Source organism: Mesitornis unicolor, unplaced genomic scaffold (assembly GCF_000695765.1).
Source record: "Mesitornis unicolor isolate BGI_N332 unplaced genomic scaffold, ASM69576v1 scaffold9856, whole genome shotgun sequence".
Lineage (NCBI taxonomy): Eukaryota > Metazoa > Chordata > Aves > Mesitornithiformes > Mesitornithidae > Mesitornis > Mesitornis unicolor.
In genome coordinates, this window is record NW_010190300.1 from 88,676 (window position 1) to 109,510 (window position 20,835).

Sequence of the window (20,835 nt, forward strand, 5' to 3'; positions counted from 1 at the left end):
AGCTGAGGTTTACTGTAGCTCGAGTGGATTGTGTCATAAGTGTGATAGCATAAATGTCATAATGGCGTTGGTTGTTTTTACATGTTTCAGAAGTTACAGAATATATCCTGCATTGGAGTATTTTTTTTTTAGAGATCATTTGTTTTGACTTGGTAGATTGGAAAAACAAGTTTGAAGACAACTTAGAGGTACATCAATTTATGATCTTGTTCCTGACTTTTCTGGAGGAATGTTAATCACATGTATATTACAAAATGTTTATGTAGCACTCTGCTGAATATTGAATATTTTGGTGCTGTCATCCTCCAAAATGAGACTGTATCACAATGTAATTCAAAGGTGCTCTGTCAAATAGAGAACTCAACAGAACGAGAAGTGGAAATCACACAGCTAGGGTTCATCAGATTCATTTCTAGTGCTATGTCAAATTCAGGGGAGGCTGGAATGCTAGAAAAAGCATGTCCCTGTTGAGACACGGTGTCAAGATATTTTTGAAATTGCAGTTGGCGGAAGGTCCTGCACTTAGACTGTTTTCTGTTACTCAGCTGTTTGTGGTTTTCCTTCACTACCTTGTCTTATTCCATGAGTTTACCCAAGATACTCATATAATCCATTTCCCCACTTTGCTCCCTAACCTCAGGCTGACTTAAGAGTTAACAGAATACAGCTGCTTGTGAATATCACAGAATCACAGAATATTTTCAGTCTGTCTGTTTGAGGATGGTTTTGCTAAAGTTCAGTTCCCTGTCCTATGTCACCTCAGGAGCTGTCTGTTCCTAACTCTACACAGGCTGCTCCTCCCAAGATCTGTCACACACTGCAGGGTTTCCTTTCTCTCAAGCACTGCCAGTCTCCCATCACACTCCCCCTTTTCCTGATCACCCTTTACTCTTTGATCTTTAAACTGAAATGCCAACCCACTGCTGTCCTCCCCCTGTTCACACTTTCCCACTGACCTGTACCTTCCTTGTCTCACTCCTACCTACTCTTTCACTTAGTAAATAAGCAGAAGAGAGTTGTGGAAATAAGAGCATCCTTTAAAAAAAATCTGCTAAAAGAATTATTTTTCAGAACCTTAATTTTTCTAGCTCCAATGTTTGATAACCCTCCTTGTAGTTTAAAAAAAAAAAAAACACAACAAAAAAATCTATTTTTTAAGAGAAATTTCCTGTATTTAAATTTTCGTATTTTCTATCATTGGGCATCTCTGAGAAGAATCTGAGTGCCTTTAGTCTTTCATCAAGAAATTCTACAGACTAAGATTCACCCTTGTACAACGTTCCAGGTCTTCTCTTAAGGCAAAAACTTTCCCCTGTCTTGTTCTGGAATCCTAGTGTCCTCTGTAAAATCAGAGTTAAATCTGAGCTCCAAGACCCCGGAGAGAAGCATTGGTAGTGCTCCTGTTGATAGTTGCTCTTTTTCTGCTTTCTCCAACTAGTATTTGTAGCTGCAAAAAAGTGCAAAATACTTAGGACTAAAAGGCTGTTTTCCTGTGACTTGTGTGTGCTATGTTTTGAATGGTGTCTTAGAAGAATGGTGACCAGAATGCCACCTATCCTATTGCTAACCACTACCTATTGTCTTGGTATATGTTTGGCTACATCCCAATGGGTTCCTGACATAAACTTCACTGTTCTTCTTGTGAAATAAATACAAAAGACAATAAAACATTTTCCAACTGTAAGGCTGCCTCTGCCCTAACATCTTTTCCCTTCAGGGAGTGTCTGTCAGATATATTTCATGGCTTGAGACACTAGGCCAGTGAAACAGCTGATTTGACTTAGATTCTTTGCCAGTTAGAAAACTAGGTGTTTTAAAATTCGGATTAATATCTTTTTCCAAACAAGCTGCCCTTGTCTTTGCTATTTGGTTATGGCATTCTAAATTAAGTTCTGGATGAATAAAAAGATGGAACTTGACGGATGCAAAACCTGAGATCCTTTTTTTTTTTTTCTTTACAAAGCACTTGGATATGTGCTTTTAATGTCATCAGTGTCTGCAAAAAAACATGTAGTAGAATTGTATGGTAAAAAGTGCATTTCTGTCCTTCCTCCTTCACCACCCAAAAACATTTACAGACAGATGCACTCAAATTTCAGTTACTTTTCTGTTGTATTTTTTATAATTGTATTACAAGAACTACATTTCTAGAATGCTACAAATCTCACTGGTCATCTGAAGTGGGATCAGGAAGGAAACTTTCCTACTATGAAGACTTTTACAGGTGCCTCTTACCCTTATTTTTAATAGATACTTTTCCATAGTAGTTCCGCTGCCCATTGAGTATAGGAAAAGAAAAAGGGATTCAGAGGAATAGACAGAAATGACAGACTATCTGGGTGGTTTTGTCAGCATTCTGGCTCACAGACTTAGTCCTTTAAGTTCCAGCCTCCACCTGGAATTATGTGTGAGCAGGTAGCACTGTGTGGAGGTTAGCAGCCCTGCACTGGTACTGAAGCAGTAGCCAGCTGTATTTAAACTCACTGCTGTGTCTATTATTCATCTGCATCCTCTGATCAATATTTAATAGTGTTAATTGTCTGAAGAGAGAGCAGCTGCTCTGTTTTCGAAAATAAATAAATAAACCTCAAATGTTTACTTGGTTCTTGACTGAGAAGTGTCCCAAGGTACCTTGTTTAAAATGGATGCTGTTGCACATGATGCTGAAGGAAATGCAAAGATGTGGAAGAATTTTCCACTTTGAAATTTAAAAGTATGTATCTGGCCTTCTGTCATATTGATATAAATCAAGACCTGACATTTGTCTAAAATAAGCCTCTAGATGTAGCAACATCTGCGTACTTTTCCTTGCATCTTTTGATCTACTTATGCCCTCTGCAACTTGACAGATAATTTTTTATTGATTTTTTTTTTTAATGTTTAAAAAAGACTTAGCTTGAATAAGTATGTTCTGCTTTATGATGGATTTTTCATTGTGCACTACAGATTGGGAAACAGTATATAGGTGAAGAGACAAAGGGGGAGCTGTTTGCAATAAATGTATCTGAAAGTGGATATGTATCTGGAAAAAGTCCTCTTGGTTTAGTTGAAGTCAACTAGCTGCTGAATTCAAAAGTAGCTAGTTAATGTTAGGTTTACCTGACCTTGGTGGAACTTCATTCACCCTGGTAATCAGAGGGTTTGTAACAGGAATTAATTGGTTGCATCATTTTGAAATGAAAAAAAAGCAAAAGAAATAAAAAAAATAAAAATTACTTGCCTATTCCAGCTTTAAAATCTCTCCAGGCTCCAGGACTAATTTTATTTTCTTTCTATTTTTTCTTCCTTCCCAGGGTGTTTATATGTATACATATAAAAAGGGGGAAAAATTGCTACCCTTTCAAATTGCTACTTTTTACTCTTGCTCTTTCCTTGCTGAACAGAAAGTCATGCAATTACAACATTCATTCAATTTTAGAAATTCTTTACTTTTTTTTCAATTTAATGTATTTAGATCCCTGAAGCTACGCCGCAAGCTGAGAAAGCAGTCCTTCATCACCTTCGACGCTAAGCCTTTTTCCCGAGAAGGCGCTTTATGCCACATTTCTGGTTCCTTGAGCGCGAACATGGCAGCGAGCAGCGTGTCCGTGCTCCTCGTCCCTGGGAGCGGGGACGGCGCCCAGGCGGGACGGGCGCGGGCCCTCACATGGTGCCCGCTGCCCCGAGGCGGCGGTAGCGGCCGTTTTTCCGCGGCCGGCGGCGTCTGCCGCACCGCCTCCTCCAACCGGGGTGTTTCTTGCCGGCCTTTCCTCCGCGGGAGTCGGACACGACTTCCGGGAGGGAGTGGCCAGAGATCCCCTGGATCGCGAGGCGTCGCTGGCGCCGCTACGTCCAGAAGGCCGCGTCGCTCAGCAACGCGGCGGACGCGGCGGGACCTGCGGCCATGGCCTCCAAGGCGGGCAAAAAGAGGGGTCTCGGCAGCCCGAACAACTCGATGCAGCAGGGCGCCTCCGCCAAAGAGTAAGAGCCCCGGGAGGGAGGGAAGGCAGCCGCGCCGCCAGATACCCCAGCTGGGCATCTGAGCTGATCGCTGGTTCTGTGCTTGCAAATAACTTACGCTAAGAAAGTTTACTCGCTCAAGTGGATGCCTAAAAATGGTTCCAATAGACAAGGGGGGGATTGTTTTGTTGTTTTGTTTCATTTGTTTAAACTGGAGTCCCAGCTCGATGTGGAAGTTGTACTTTCTCCCACCAATGGTACTTCCTATGCACCTGTCTGGTTGTGTCATCCTGCCTAAACAATACCTGTGCCATACCGGGTCTAGAACCCAGGTATGGTCTGCTCTCCTTGGACCTTGAGAAGGACAATAGGAACAAGAATATCACGGCACACATGGTACACAAGTGCATGGCTTTGCGACACGGCTGTTTCTGTACGCCGGGGCAGCGTGTTGGTTGCAGCTCACGGTACGAAGCATTTGGCTTACAGTCAGGAGCAGACAAGTTAAGTGTTCACTGAAATGGCTGTTTGGGTTTAAAGGAACTATAAAGCTGTGAATCAGGGCAATAATTTTGGGAATGAGTGCTCCATTTTAAACAGGTAGAAGAACTAAGCTAGCTGAAGTTTTCATGGCAAAATGGTTAACGACTCTTACAGCACATCAATTTCACTTACAGAAGGAAAACAATTCCCAGTGCCTTGAATGTTTGCTTTATGTTATGAATCTCAGGAAATTATGTATTTAAAAAAATCACTCTTCCTATTAATTTCTTAAATATTTCTATGTAAGTAGCATATCTTGAGATATTCTAAAATGATTCACTATTTGCTAGATATTTAGTGTAAATCTGTGTATTTCTGTGAAAATGTGTATTTCATCCTGCAAAGACAAATAAATAAGTTGACTTTCTTTCACTGTTGCTATTTTGACCTGGTTTTGTCTCTATGTTTTGAGCAGCTTTCCCATCCTAAAGTACGTAAGACTGCATGCATGGCACTGGTAGGATTCAGATGAAAGAGGTATCTGATGTATGTGCTCATGCCCTTTTCTTCTTTTTCCTGCCAAAACTACAGGTTTCAGTTGTATCACTTTTTCTCTCTTGAAATGAATCTTCACATCCCCTTTGGTCTTATTTCATATCCAGTTACCCAGCCTTTGCTACAAAGTTGCTTCTTATTTCATATTTTCATATTTCTGTTTCATATTTCATACCTTGATTCCCATTTTGATATTTTCTGTTGCTGCTGGTAGCCAGTATCTCTAATTCCTTCCTTCTCACTGCATCCCTTTGCTTAGTAACTTTTTTTAAATTTTGACCACAGCTTTGCAACCTTTCATATTTACTGCTTCAAGCAGTTTATTGAAATTTTTCTGATTATATCTAAGCTGTCAGGGATGCTTCTCTTTTTTAGCACTGTTAAGAGAAAAGAAGCATTTTCTGACTTTCCAGGCTATGTGAAATGGAATGGACTGTCATCCAAAAGATTTTGTTCAGTATTTCAGGCTTTGTCCCCTAACAGACATCCGTATAGTGTGAGATATTTTTTTTTGCTGTTTGTTTAAATTAAGATACTTTTTTGAGAGTCTAAAAATAATTTGCTTTTTATATAGAAAAATTGTTAATTCTGTCTATAGTAAACATAATAACTGGTAAAAGAATGATTTGTATGAAATTATGTTTTTGTATTGGATTATCTAGATCAGTATTTGTCTTTTTCTTTAGTACATTGTTACTTTAGGCTTTATTAAATGAGACCATGATGAATAAATCAGATTAGAAAATTGTTTTCCCAGTGTCAAGTTGAGATGAGCATATTGAGTTACAAACTATTTGATATTAAGTTTTACTGAAACACCTCTGAAATGAAGTCTAGGAGAGATGCTTGCATTTTATTTGAAATCTCACATTGGACCTAAAGACAGGGCATTTGATCTATCTCTCCCTCTGCAATTATCAATTAATTACAGTAGAACTAATGTCTAGCATATGCCAGTGTTAATTCAGTGTTAGCTAAGAGTCCAGAGCACAGAAGTATTTACTCCCTTCACCAAAGCTATTTTACATAAAGTGTAGTGGCTCAAAGATGTCCTAATGGTGGCTTAGTCACTTATGTTATTAGATTGTGGAAGAAACTGTTACAACAGCCTGATTTTGAAGCAGAACCTTCATAACACAGAATATATAGCTTGTGTTAATTCTTTTCTTCAGGCGTGTAACTTCTATTCGAACTGTAGCATGTCTTTTGCGTTTATCTGCTCTGCAATTGTGATACAGAGTGCATCTGTAAACAGGAGTAAGTCTCAGCTGTGTCTAGATGTTTCCGTGTATGTGCTGTATACATTTCCACATGACATCTTACTGTCCTGAATGATATTCAGGCATATCAAGAGATGAAGTAACCTTTTTTTTTAAAAAATAAGAATCTTATTTGATGGAACAGCCTTTAGTTTGTAGAACTACTTCTGTTTGTGTTTTTATCAATTAATATTTATATTGATATATACATCGCCAGAAATGATGGTAATGTAAAAAGGGAAACCGGGAAATCTGTGACACAAAAATCTAAAATTACAGCAACTCTAATACTTACTTCCTGAATAACCTATCTCTGTTCACTTTTTATCATTCTGAAATATTACTAAGGCCTTTTGGATGGTGGATGGATGGATGGATGAATGGATGGATGAAAAAATGTTGGTTTAGGTCAATGCATGTCTTGTCAACTTCAGCAACTGACCTGATAAACCTTTTTGTGTAAGCTGTCAGGAAAGATTTTACTTTAGCATCTGCTGAGCTGCAGATGATGAATTTAAACCAGGAAGGCTAGTGACAGCTTATTCTGCACTTTTGCATAAATAAAGTTTTGTCTTGAAACAAAAATTTTACAGAAAATGTTGCCCCGTTTACTCATTGAACAGTATAGACTCGTGCTATAAAATATTAGAAAGTTTTATTTCAGCGCGTGCTTCACTTTCAATCATACTGTTTTTCTCTGCAAGTCGGAAGTGCTTTCTGAGTTGATTAAAGGCTATATTCTACTACGGTGTTTAGTCTCAGTAAGATCTTCATCCTACTGAAAACCCACACACATCTTAGTACTCTCTAGTCAAAGATCTGAGTTTACTGAAATCAGTGAAAATTGTTGATAGTTGGGAAGTGAACACAGTGGGGCTAAAAGTCTACTCTTGAGCACACTTTTGATGCCTTGAATAGGCTTTCTTCTTGCTTGCTTTTTTTTCCCAGATGGATTAGAATTTATAACCCAGATCCAATATCAAAAATATAGTTTGGTGTTCTTAGATCCTCTGAAAGGAATGAAACATTGAAATGTATTTCTTTAGTCATGCTATAAGCCAGTGGTCTCCAAACTGCTGCCTGCTAAAATTCTAGAGAGCTTTTCATTTGGATCAGGCTTATGGTCAAAACTTAGAGCTACAGACAGCAATTTATGCAAAATGGAGGCAATGTTTCATTTTTCAATTTTCAACATTGCTTCTAGAGTGCTTTCTCCTTTGTCATGAGGTTTATGAAGTTGGAGTGATGGGAATGCAATTGACAGCAGACAGATTGACAGGTTATTTCTTTACTTGGAAATGGAAAGATGCTATATAGTGAGGAACAGCTGTATTACAGTATAGATATTCTGTGTTTGCAGGTCCATGAAAAGAAGATGCAAATGTCATTCATTTACTACAAAGTACAATTCTAGCCCCAAATGCAGAGAATGTTCAATTTTCTGATTTAAGGCTAGATCTGTATCGTTGTCAAGAAAAATCAGAATACCGAGCTGATTCTGCAGAAGTCTACTCTGGGACAAAATTATTAATACTGATGCTCTTAATATTTATAATTATTGAGAAAAATAGCTGAACAGGGTGATAAAACACCTGTACTGTGCAACCCTCTGACTTAGTCCTCATTTTGGTTGGAAATCCCTGTGTTGGAGAGATTGCTTTGTGTTTCCTCAGGTAATGATTTTCTCATACTAACAGGCAAGTGTGAGTAACGATTGTAAATGTGTTATCAAAGGCAGTTTTCCAAGGTTTTTTTTCAGTTGTTTGTGGAGATTAGAAGTAAATCTTACACACACACTGTAAGATTGGAGCTGTGTTCATTGGAGATATGACAATTACTTAATAGCTATTTCCTTGACATCTGCTCATGTTCATTCTGTTACCCAGCTTGTTCAGTGTGTTTGTGAGAGAGAGGCAACCTGTAGTGTACAGATTTTGTGTAAGTCTATGAGAACTTAAGTAATGTTACTATACCTTTATCTAGCAGTGGAATGGATGTTTGCAGGTTGCCTGAGAAAACATTGCCTTGCAAGTTTAGTATTCTGAGTTAATTGCAAGGTTGGTTTTCCCTGAGGATCTCTTTTATTTCTGAATAAAACTTGCAGTTGCAGGGATAAAAATGTCAAAAATATTTTGTCTTTTGTCTAATATTGTCTTTATGATAATAAATGCTACTCGTTTTTTATGTCTTTAATAATTGAAATACTGAATAGAAATATCAGTAGTATAAAAATGGATTTTAGAAATAATTTGTAAAAAGAAAATCCTGAGAGCTGTCAGTGCTTACCGCAAAGAATTACAGTGTTACGATTTCAACTCTGGTGGATAATGCTAATGCAGAAGCCCTCTGAGAGTAATGTGTACAAACATCTGGGCAATATATTTTGATCACCTTAAAATTACTTTGCTTGACTTCTAATGAGATCAGGCTTCTTTTTTTCCCCTGTAAACACTTGCAACAGTCAGCACAGTTCATCTGCACTGTGGAAAATCAACAGGGATTATTGATGGGTATCTTGCAATACTGGAGTGGGACCTCAGGAGCATATGGAGAAGGCAGGAACATTCCTTTGGATTCGGTAAGCCAGACTTCATGCAGGTCTCTGCAGGATGCTCCATTGGGTCTGTCTTCATTACTACTTTCTAATTAGGTAGCAGTTCCCTTCAGGAGCTAGGCAGTTGCTAGAGATGACAGGCTGAAGAGCTCAAAAGAACTGCTGTCCTTATAGCTTTTCTTAATTGCACCATTAGAGGCTACTGAGAATATGATATTTCCCAGGTTTCAGCACTGCAGTGAATAGGAATTGATGTCTTTGTCAGCACTGGAAGAGCTTCTGGCTAGTAAGAATAGATAATGATTTAAAATGCTTTTTAAATGAATTAAAATGCTTTTTAAATTAATTTGATGAAGCTCCATGCCATCAAGCCCAATCTTCCGAATTAAACTTGAATTATCAGCCCCTATCTGAATTACGGTTTGGGTTATTAGGGACAAATGTTAGTGGTCAGTGCACAGAGAGGCAAGTGATTTAGGGATAATCATGGTACAGGCAGAGGCCACAGCTGTATAGAGGAAGAGCTGAGTGGTTCTGGAGTTCTTTTTAGGGAGAGCCATAACTAAAAGCAGCATTTACTGCTGATGGATCCTTAAGGATGTGCAGAGAGAGGCTGAAGCCTGGTCTGGCTGCAATAAATTATTTAAGTTTAGGTGTGTGCCTGATCGATTGCAACAAGTGGCAAGTTGCTGCACTGCTGTTGTACAATGGGTTGCTGCACCACAGCCTAGGATTACCTAATGTTTGTTATTAAGTTTAAAGGCTGGGACAGTAAGAACAGAAAAAATAGCAGCATTGATAATTCAGACTTGAATTATATCTAGGATACTTGAAGTATGCCTAGGATAATGATTTAGCCAAGGCTTGTGATTAAGGTTTTATCCGCTGCCAGCATGTGTTCTTCAGGTTTTCTTAAGGTTTAGGCTACAGCAGTGTTTTAGAGAATATAGACTGAAAGCTTAATTTTTCAAGTTTTGGGAGGGGCTTACTAGATTAACTGGTTTGGGAATGGTAAGAACTAATGTCTTGTGGATAGTGGCATGATGGTTGAAATTGAAGCTGCTTTTAGTGTTGTGCTGGAGCGCTCATGTTGGTTAGTGTAAGTTTTAGTGGGCACTAAAAATTTACATGGGGTCATGGATTAAGTCTGTCGAAAAGAAATTGATGGAAAATTATATGAATACATAACCACATCTGGCTCAGGAAGTGTTTGAGCTAAAAACTGAGACTAACAAAACTATTAAAGAAATATACTATATATGCCTTCAAGCTCTTCATAGGCTTTCCATTGTGAGTGTTGTCTGAGACAAGATGTTGGGGTGTAGTCCACCCTTGCTCTGACTTACTACTCTGATTTTTATGCTTGTGGTCCAGGAGGATAGCTCAGTGGTGTGATGTCTTGCAATGTATGTTGCAACATATATGTTACTGAGAGAAGGGGTTGCTAAGTTATTGTAAAAGCTAGTTAGATTCTTATGTAGATACTTACTTTAAATACTTATTTAGATACTTATTTTAGATACTTATGCATGTTTTTTAACTTGCATGAGCTTCAGTCAGAGATGAGTGTGGCTTGGTGGTTTTCACTTAAGTTCTGCTAGATAATTGAAACAAAATTTTGGACAAAAAGTATTAAGGATACTGATTCTGATTTTTGCGATTTTTTGATTAGGCAGTTCCATTTTATGGTTAATTCTGCCCCATTTATTGGAAACTGGGATGTTTGTTAAAATACTGTCAGTTTTGAGGTTATAGTTATGATAAACATAGTGCTTGAGTTCAAACCATGCTAGTGTCATGGTTTAACCTCTGTTGGCAGCTCAGCCTCACACAGTGTTTCCGTCACAAATCCAAAACATAGCCCCATACAAGCTACTGTGAAGAAATTTAGCTCAATACTAGACAAAACCAGTACAGCTGGTTACTGGACTTTGCAAAAGAAAGAAGATTTATATGAAGAATTTTAAACCTTCACTGCATTCATAACCTTCCTTGTAACTGTAACTGGTAATGTATTACAAGATATTATACCCTTACTACAAAGCTGATTTTGGATAACTCAGGAGGCTCTTCTATCTCAAATGTCTCAGTTCAGATCCTTACTAACCATACACATCACCAAAGCCAGTTAAGGCTTCACAAGCATCTGGAAGTGAGCTGCGGTATATCTTGAGCTGCAACAGTTGTTAATTTCCAGTTTGCAGCTACTGTCCCGATAATCCCGAGGAACAGACACTCATGGTCTTACTTAGTAGGCTGTTAATTGCAATCACTCTGAAGACAAACAGAATTCATTTGTTTTGAATGACAGTCCAGAGCCTTTTGGAAGGGCTTTTTGCCTGTTTGCATTACCAGTATGACAAGACATTTCCTGTTCTCAAATAATTCAGAAGCAACATAAATCTCTAATGGCCCAGAATTCCAGGATATCCAGCTGCAGAACTGAAGGCAGAAGTGTCTGTGTAGCTTAAAATTTAACCATCTGAAACACTGAGCAAATGGTGCCATCATGCATGTGCATACTTTCCCGAGACGTAGTAATGCTAGCGGATGTTATGATCTTAGGTTCAATTTGGGTGAAATTCTTTGGTACATTATTGTTCTTCAAGAGTTATTTATTGCATCAATGTGTATCTGCAAATTCTTTTACGGCACTATTGTACTAACACCCAAATTGTAATCTAACTAAAACTAGAGATGTTACTGAATAGTTTACTTTGCCCTTCCTAGGCATAAAATATCTGCTTTTCATTTATTGTCTTTTATTGTCTATTTGCTTTGTACATAACTCATATTTCCAAGGCCAGTATTTTTGTTAGTCTTAGAAACAAAGTTAAGCACACCTAGAGTTTTTAGTGTTGGCATTTTCTGGTCAGAAAGATGAAGATCTTGTTTTCAGCACCTGTGCTTCATTCACTGAAACATTTCAGTGTGTAAATGCAGTATGACTTTCATCTACATAGTCAATTTGTTAGTACTTTTAAATTTTTCCTATTCTTTTGCCTTTAACTTCTTTTTAGTTTCATGCTTTGCAGTGAGACAATGTGTCCTTCCCTACATAAATATGATAAACTTTAAAATAGCATATAAGTCAACCAGTAAGTTGAATTTATTAACTAGATTACATTTTGATTAGAAAATTATATATTCAAATTAATTTTCCTCATTAATTCTAATTAAAACTATGAACTCCTGAGAGTTCAGCCTACCCTGATCTGTAGATTTCAGACTTCGTGGACTCATGGGCATGAAAACATTAAGTAATATACCAGTGGCAATGTCAAACTAAATGCTGTGTTCCCAACTGGTCTTAGTTTTAGGTTTTTCTTTCCATGGAACTCAAAGCAATGTCAGAGGATATTGCAGTTAAACACTATCCGTGAGCCATTGGTTAGAGACTATGCAGACTGTGAAACAGAAATGTACACTTTTATTAAAATGAACAGTGTAATGAATAGTGTAATAGAGAAAAGGAGCTGTCAGCAGAACTATATAGCAGGAAAAGCGCTGTCAAAAGAAAAATAATAATAACTGTTCTTTGAAACTGGAGACCATTCTTAATATATCATGTTAGAGACGCAGTTTTCCATGGATTATTCATCTACTTAAGCAGAATGGTCTTTAGCTTCTTCTGTGAGCTCTCTCTAACCTCTGCTGAAGAAATGGAATATCCTGGTTTTCTTATCAACACATGCTAAGTGCTTTGTAAATTAGTTGACCTAAATCCACAGAAGTACTGTCATGCTGTGCCACGCTGTGCAGAGTTTTTTTAGTTCTTGATTAATTACCCAGGTGCCATACAGAAGGCACAAAAGGATTTTGCAGAAGTGAAGAAGGAAGAAATGCCAACGAAAGGAGCAAAGCAAAACCTATGTTCTTAAAAGGTACTTGAGTATCAAACTCAAGTGTGAAAAAAGATGCTGCAATCTTCCCAGCATTCTTATAGCTGAATTTAATGCTAAGTCAATCTTTTTAGTGGGAAACACTGGGAGAAACACACTCAGAAAAGTTACTGATTCCATAATTTCTAAGGTTCTGTACAATATTATGGGGAAACATGACTTCACATTCCCTCTTTGAATCAGGCATGGTAAAGAAGGATTTGGAAAGATGTCCTCAGCTTCCTGCCTTGGAGGACAACCAGAATGAATGGATGCTCTGTGACTGTATTGTTAGTGATTTCTCATGCAAGAGCTCAGTGGAGTGGAACTAAGATCCCCTAAATGGCATGTTCCTTTTCTTCTTTTTTTGTCCTGAGTTTGATGGAGGTATGTGCTGCTTGAGACAGGCTGTTCCAAAATCTACAGACCATTGTTCTCACCTGAGTTGCATCTGAGGTAGAGGAGTTCTGCTGGCTAATTATGTGCTGAGTGGTCAGATGTTTCCTTTTATTGATTTTAAATTTGCTGTGTTTAATGTTAGATGCATTATTTTTCGTGTGTCATGAGAACAGATAACTAATACACTCTTATCTGTACTACTCAGTATTTTGTATGTTTATACTTTGTTATTCCTCCATGCTCTAAACTGTGGCCTGTCACTGAATTTCCAAAGTTATTTTTACAGTTCTAGGGCAACTGAATCATAGTATTTCATGCAAAGGCCATAAAATTGATTATACTGAGTGGCATTGTACTAATTTCTTGTCTTGGACATTCTGCTTCTAGTGTGTCCTAGTGTTTTATTTGCTTTCCTTGACTGCACTTGAACAGAGATCTTAATTGGTCTGTCATAATGACAGACAGTTCCTGATCTTGAAATGTTATAATTCATTGAGAACTATATAACCTGTAGTCATTTGCTGCTAGTTGAAAGGACAGTGCATTGATCAAACAAAAGTTTGGTCTGCAAATTGGATGCAGATGTTACTTGCACTCAAGCCTGTGACTTGTTTAAAGATTGCAAGATGAATCTGCGACCACTTGGTGCCTACGGTAGTCTGTACTCTGTTCACTTGGCCTGTTACTTCCACCTTTTGAAATTAGGTAGCCATAAAGGATTTGGGCCAGCTGACAACAGTCCCACCTGGACCATAACTCAGAATCAACCAGCTTGGAAGAATAAGTCAGAGATCACTTCTCTTGGCTGAGATTGGCACCTGAAAATCACCAGAAAAGGCACCTCTCTTTCCAGGCCCTTACTATGACTCTAGCTAGGTATTGGCATATCATATTTTCACCTGTAAAACTGGATATAAAGTCCTCCTCTGTAACCTATTTATAGCTATAGATTAAAAGTGCTCATTTAAGAGCTAGATATTACAAAGTTTCTTCCTTGACAGACATCTCTTGGGATTAATCTTCAGTGCTCCACTCTTGGGATTGTAAATGTAAAAAAAAAAAATAATTTTGAAGGATGTATTTTAAAAGTCTAAATGACCTCCGGTGTGGTAGAACATGAAAGGCTGGCAAATTAATGACTTCCAGTCAATCTGATACATTCCATTATCAAGAGAGTTTCTCAAATATGTAAAATAGTAGGGTTTTTCCACTCCATAGGAAAGCTTTTTGACAGCAGACCCTTGGCTCCACAGAATCAGAAACAGAGAATTTTGAAAATGGCAAGCTGAGCTTTTCTAGCATTGCTCTGACAGGCTGTAGAGTCTTGACTTGCACTGCCATTGAAAGCAGCAGTGTCTATGCTATTATTTCTGAAGTCTGTAACTTTGCCTGACCTGCATAATCCAAAATTCTAGCACTGTGCATGAGCTTGCTATGACCATAAAGGTTGGATTTCACATCAGTTCTTCCCAAAATATTTGAAAATTGTATTTTTGTTTTAGCTTTGCTAAGATTTATTAATAGAAGTTAAAACAAATATATTGTGATGTATATGAAATATTCAGTTGCCTTATGACTCTATTTGTCATAAGTTTTTTTTATTGTATCTTTATTTTTTTCTCTAACATATGATCTAGTACTCTATTCTGCTTTTTATATTCAATTTCTGACTTTTTTGACAGTTCAAATTTTTATATAGCAAAAGGTATAGCTGGTATAAATGGATCAAAGTAGCAAAAGTCTGAATTATGTTGATGAGAACTGATTCAAACTTTTAAAGAAAGATACTCAAAGTTAGCTGGAATTTTAAAATTATGAAGACCAAAATGCAGACATTATTTATAGGGCAACAAATGGAATCAGGCTGACTATAAGGAGAATAAACTAAAAAAAAAGTTGTAAAAACCACACCACTCTGTCTAATTTGGGCAAGGGATTTGGCATGGAGCTTCCCCTCTCCCCCCCTCCCCCCATAACCTGGAAAGTGAACCAAGAAGGAACATTTCACCTCATTAATATACAGGCAAATAAAAATGAGAAAACACGTGAACTTCTAGTTGACAAGGCTAAATGTGGGACTAGGGTACCATTCTCTCTTAGCAAATGTGCACACATTTGAAATAGGTTCATTCTTAGCAAGTTACTGAAGTAACTACTAACTATTAGTAGTTCATCTGACACCTACAAGGATGTCAGCAGTGTTTAGAAATGAGAAAGTAATGATTCAAATTACTGAATCCCTAAAAAATATGTCTATAAAGAATAATCAGTTGGCATTCATCTTTTCTTTCTATCATCACTTTAATTTTCCACAGTTTGATCTTGCTTCGCACAGAAAGCGCTCTGTGCTTTTTGAGGAAGAAATTCTATCCAGTACCAAACATGAAAGGACAACAAAACATGTTTTCATAGGCTTTGCAAGCAACTATCATTGCAACTTAGATCCTTTACAATTATTTGTTCTGCTCATTGTACCTCGACTGCATCAAGATTGGCTCGAGTCTCTTCCCAAACATGAAAGCTCTGAGCCTTTAGACCAAACTCACAACCACTGTGTCTACAGAAAGGCTAGCATATAAATACCTAATCGTACCATACCACCTAAATGTATCATACCACAAATAAAATGGCTGGTTTGATTAAACAGTTGCTGTTACAGATACCAATGCTCAATCTCTTGATTCTCCAAAATGTACTTTAAGCAAACACATGTTTTACTCTACATTTGAAGTTAACTAAGAACAGATGCACAGACAGTAACTGTAGCTCAGCTGCTGAGTAGTAATTCATAAAAAAAAAGTCAAAAATCAGTTTTCAATTTTGCATCTCAGTCCTCAGGCAGAGATCCCAATACTGCATCCTAAGTATGTGAAAACTTCTGTATTGATTTCTTAGGATGACTATAGAAAGATCTTAAACTTTGAAACTTAAGTAGGTTTAATAGAAACAAACAAATTAAGCATTAATGAAAATAGAAAAAGGATGTAGCTGCAAAAAATACTGTCTTTGCAGCCTGTGCCATAAGGAATGACAAGGATCACAGGAAAAATTAAAAAGATTGTGTATATCCATATGCAAATAACTAACCAGAAGACACTGAAGAAGTCATTGATGTGGTGCAATCCCTGGGAATTTCTTTTTTCCCTAACTTCCGAAGTACAGACATGGAGACAGAAAAAGCTTGTATCTGCCAAGGTTCCAACTAGATTTCTGAATAAAGCCCCAGAGTCATTGTGAAAGCAGTCCTGGCATTATTATTGAACTATTAAACAGTTTTATCTGTTTTGATTGCTCCCAAGCAATCTTATTATGAGATGTCTCATTTCCATCTTCAGATCTGCTCATCTAAGCAAAAATGAAAAACTAATTTATTTATTTTTTTTTTGGGGGGGGGTGTTGTTTTATTGTTAAGGAAAGCGAGAACATCAAAATGCTAAGCAGGGTTAAAGGTGCATCTAACTTTTGCAAGGGAGAGTTAGGAAAGAGGTCTGAAAAACGTAGGTCACAATCTGTCTGATTTTTTTTTTCCCTGTTATGTTCATCTGTCCTACCATTGCCCTATTTCCAGTATCAATTATACCAGTATTCCTGGAGAAGTTGCTTCAGGTCAGAGGTGAATTAGTGCAAACTTCAGAGTGTTTCTCTCATTTGGCAAACTGTTCTCTTTTTGTCCTTTAGGGTTCAGCACAAGCTTACAAAGTATTGTTCAATATATTCATCAATGACTTGGATGAGGGAATTGAGTGTACTATCAGCAAGTTTGCTGATGACAGCAAGCTGGGAGGAGTGGCTGACACGCCAGAGGGCTGTGCTGCCATCCAGCGAGATCTGGACAGGCTGGGGAGTTGGGCAGGGAAGAATTTAATGAAATATAACAAGGGAAAGTGCAGAGTCCTGCATCTGGGCAGGAACAACCCCAGGTTCCAGTATCAATTGGGGAATGACCTATTAGAGAGCAGCGTAGGGGAAAGGGACCTGGGGGTCCTGGTGGACAGCAGGATGACCATGAGCCAGCACTGTGCCCTTGTGGCCGAGAAGGCCAATGGCATCCTGGGGTGTATCAGGAGGGGGGTGGTTAGTAGGTCGAGAGAGGTTCTCCTCCCCCTCTACTCTGCCCTGGTGAGACCGCATCTGGAATACTGCGTCCAGTTCTGGGCCCCTCAGTTCAAGAAGGACAGGGAACTGCTGGAGAGAGTCCAGCGTAGGGCTGCAAAGATGATCAAGGGAGTGGAGCATCTGCCTTATGAGGAGTGGCTGAGGGAGCTGGGTCTCTTTAGTTTGCAGAAGAGGAGACTGAGGGGAGACCTCATTAATGGAGGTCCTCTCTGGGCAGCCTGTTCCAGTGCTCTGGAATTATTATATTATTAAATTCTTGCAATAAAGGAACTTCTTAATAGCGTTATTAAAATACAGTATTTCAATAAATTCAGCTGTCTTTTCACGTGTTGATTTATATTTAGAGTCCAATTAAATTTCAGTTCTTTATGAATTTTTCCAAAAATCTTATTGAATCATCTTTTCTTTGAGAAGCAGGAGCATTGGGCTTCCCCAACTTAGTTTAGACATCTTAGTCATAGATAGCACTTTTTCTATGTCTTCCATATTGTTAGTGTTGAGTGTATTCTATTATGTCAAAGTCTATTAGAAAATAATTTTCTGTCATAGTTTGATAGTAAGCTAGATAGTAGCAAGTCTTTCCATATCTCATTGTTGTTTTAAAAGAGATGTTTTTTTTAATTATTCCATTATTGTCCCAAATCAGTCAGAAGTCTTATAGCAATTATTATTTCATTGTCTTTGGGAACGGCTTCAGAACATAATTATTATCATTACTGAGTGGAACTTCCATACTTTATAAATATTTAAAAGAGCAAATGCAGACTTAGAGGGAGGAAAAAAAAAGATACAAAAAATTAGAAGTAGTCCTTGAATATTTAAAATCGCTAAAAAGAAAAAATTAAGAATTTTAACTTGTCATTCTTTGCTTATAAGAATGTGTAAGAAGCTGCCAGGAGTTGTATTTAAAGCAAGGGGCAAAGTTTCAAAATATCACAAATGTTGAAGCTGTTGGTACAGCTCGCATTCTGGTTTTCATTGTTCTTCATACATGTGGTTACTGCAGATACAGCAGATTCTTTGAAACAACTGGAACTGATACAGACATTCCCAGTAATCCAGAGAAACTGATAATCACTTCAGGGTTTTCAATTGCTTGATAAGTATTATTGAATATAGAATGAAGCATCATTTGAGTCTTCAAGAAAATGCTGGAGAAAAAATGACACCATTAATGAAAAATCCAACATAATAAAGGCTGTTTACACATGACAAAGATGGAAAAGCAAAGGAAGGTATTACTCCAGAGAATGTCTTTCTTCCAGGTATAGTGGTATAAGCTGTTATTTTTTATTTGCACAGTAGAAGGCACAAATGGTATTGAATTTTCCCAGCTGTCTTCCAATAAGTGTTACTGGTAGCGTGGATTAATGTAGTTATTGCTTAGACAGTGAGAAATCTTTATTTTTACTTATGTCTTTGTCCTTACTATTGCTGATAACAAAGTATTATGATATCACAGAAAAATGTTGGTGAAAGGTGTATCTGGAAGCCATCTACTCAAACTCCCTGCTCAAAGCAGAGCCAGTTTAGTTCAGGTTTCTTAGGTCCTTGTCCATTTGAGTTTAAAAGTATCTCCAAGCACTGTAGTGCCCCAGATCCTCCTTCTTAGCATTTTTTAAGATAAGTGTGATGTTTGTCTTTTTCCAGTCATCAGAAATTTTGCTGGATTGCCACGGTCTATTGAATATGATTGACAGGAACCTTGGAGTGACTCCAGTCAGCTCCCTCAGTACCTTTGCTCACATCCCAAGTAGTCCTGTGGACCTCTGTGTGTCCAGTTGGCTTTAGTGCCTCCTAGCTACCTTGCTTTACTGTAGATAATGCTTCCCTCCCACAGACTTTGTTAGTAGACTCATAGATTGGGAGGCTGAGAGCCAAATTTGCCAACAAAATCCAAGACAAAAAAGCATTGAGTATCTTGGCCTTTCCTATGTCCTTTGTCACTAGGTTTCCTACCCCATTAAGCAGCAGACATGCACTTTACTTTTGCTGCCAATGTACTTACAGAAACTTTTTTCCTTGCCCTTAATCTCCTTTGTTTGTTTTGACTCCAGCTGAGATTTCACTTTTGTATTTTCATTGCTCTGCACTTGAGAAATGTCTCTGCTCCCCAAGGTGACTTGGTCCAGCTTCTAACTTCTGAGAGACAGAGCTTAATAGGATTTTCAGGTGTCACTTGCTACACACTACTTTCTCCTAGCCAGAGTACTCATTTATGTCGTCTGTGTTTGTCTTTAGAATGTAGTCATAATTAATATTTCATAATTAATGGTTTCTTTTGTAGAACAACTGAAAGAAAGCATATGTGAATTACAACTCTGTGACCATTTTATCTGAAATGTCGAAAGTTTTGTGCAGACCAAGTGATGCTGTAAATCATAATCGGTGTTATTTTTTTTTCTGTGGAGTTACCAAAATCTTAAGAGAAAGCTAAAATTCTGAAATTTAAAATGTAAGTATGGTTTCATATGATATCACTGATGATTTGTATATCAGTGTAAATATCCACATTATATGATATGCAATATATGATCATGAGTTAAAAAAAAACTGTTCTCAAATGTTAAAAAATTGAAATTTTCCCTTTCAAATCTCCTGAAGATGTCAATTTCTAAGGAAATAAAGCTTTTCTTTTTTAAATAAATATTTATTGGCACTAGTTTGTAAAAACAGCTCTCCAGCTGCAGCCTAAAACACTGTTATCTTCCTGATCTCCTGGACAAATTTGTAGGAATTCTGCTGTTTCTCATGGAGGGGAAAAAAAAAGTGGTATAAGGAAAGGAAAGAGAAAATTATAATATCTTTAGCTTTTTATAGCTGATGTACATAGTGAAATAGAAGAGTCATGTAAGCATTTTGTTAAGGCTCCAGTAATAAAAAATCCTCTAACACTGTATTTCTGCTGTAGGAGACTGCTGAGTATCAAAGAAGAAATTCTGTTGTTTGTCCTTTTTCCCAGCTGGTTGAAGTCCGTATGTTTTTTCTGCAATAAGATATACTTAAACCCTTTTGCTCAGTTTTTGTCCTAGGTTGCTTCTCAGGTCCATGCAGCTTCTTCCCTTTGTTCTTTTGAGTGGGCAACATTTACAGTTTATTGCCAATGGGCTTGGGAGAATATAATTAAAATGTGACCTGCACATACTTTGCTTCCAGGATTCGTAGTTAAGGGGGAAGGAGCTGCTGTATTCTCATTCTGGCTAATTGAGTTTTTCGGCGCTTTATACACACTGGGAAAACAATATGCATGGGTACTACTGGTGCTAGTTGGTAGCTTATGAACCCATTGTGTAATCCCCAGAAGGCAGTGACAGTGCTGGTAGCACAGGAGGCCCTGTGAATGGAACTACCTGGAGATGGAAGTGGCTAGTCTAGCAGCTCGCAGGTGCCTAGAAGTGGGAGCGGTTTTCCCCAGTATGTCCTTTACCCATTGCAAGTTCCTTTTGGTTGGTTAAAGAAAATAAGTCGGAGGAGGGGGGAAGAGGAAAGCCTTCAGATGGGTGAATGAGTTGAACTGGGTTGTGAATGCTAGGACTGGCTCAGGAGAGGAAGGAGAACCATGTGGCTTGAAGAAGGGGAAAAGGAAGAGTGAGGAAACTGCCCTTGGATTCTGCTTTTGTGCATCTGCTGTCTCATTTACTTCAGCAGG

General features: G+C 37.9%; 1 protein-coding gene across 1 annotated transcript in view; it reads left to right on the forward strand.

The window, feature by feature from the left end:
• Positions 1-3,566: 3,566 nt before the first annotated feature.
• LOC104542145 (androglobin-like) overlaps positions 3,567-20,835 on the forward strand; it is a gene marked incomplete at its 3' end in the record, with an annotated part of 59,760 nt that continues 42,491 nt past the window's right edge. Inside the window, exons 1-4 of the mRNA XM_010186362.1 lie at positions 3,567-3,742; positions 3,811-3,960; positions 7,688-7,704; positions 20,583-20,590. Coding sequence (XP_010184664.1) covers positions 3,567-3,742; positions 3,811-3,960; positions 7,688-7,704; positions 20,583-20,590 — 351 coding nt within the window. The remainder of the gene's footprint in view (positions 3,743-3,810; positions 3,961-7,687; positions 7,705-20,582; positions 20,591-20,835) is intronic.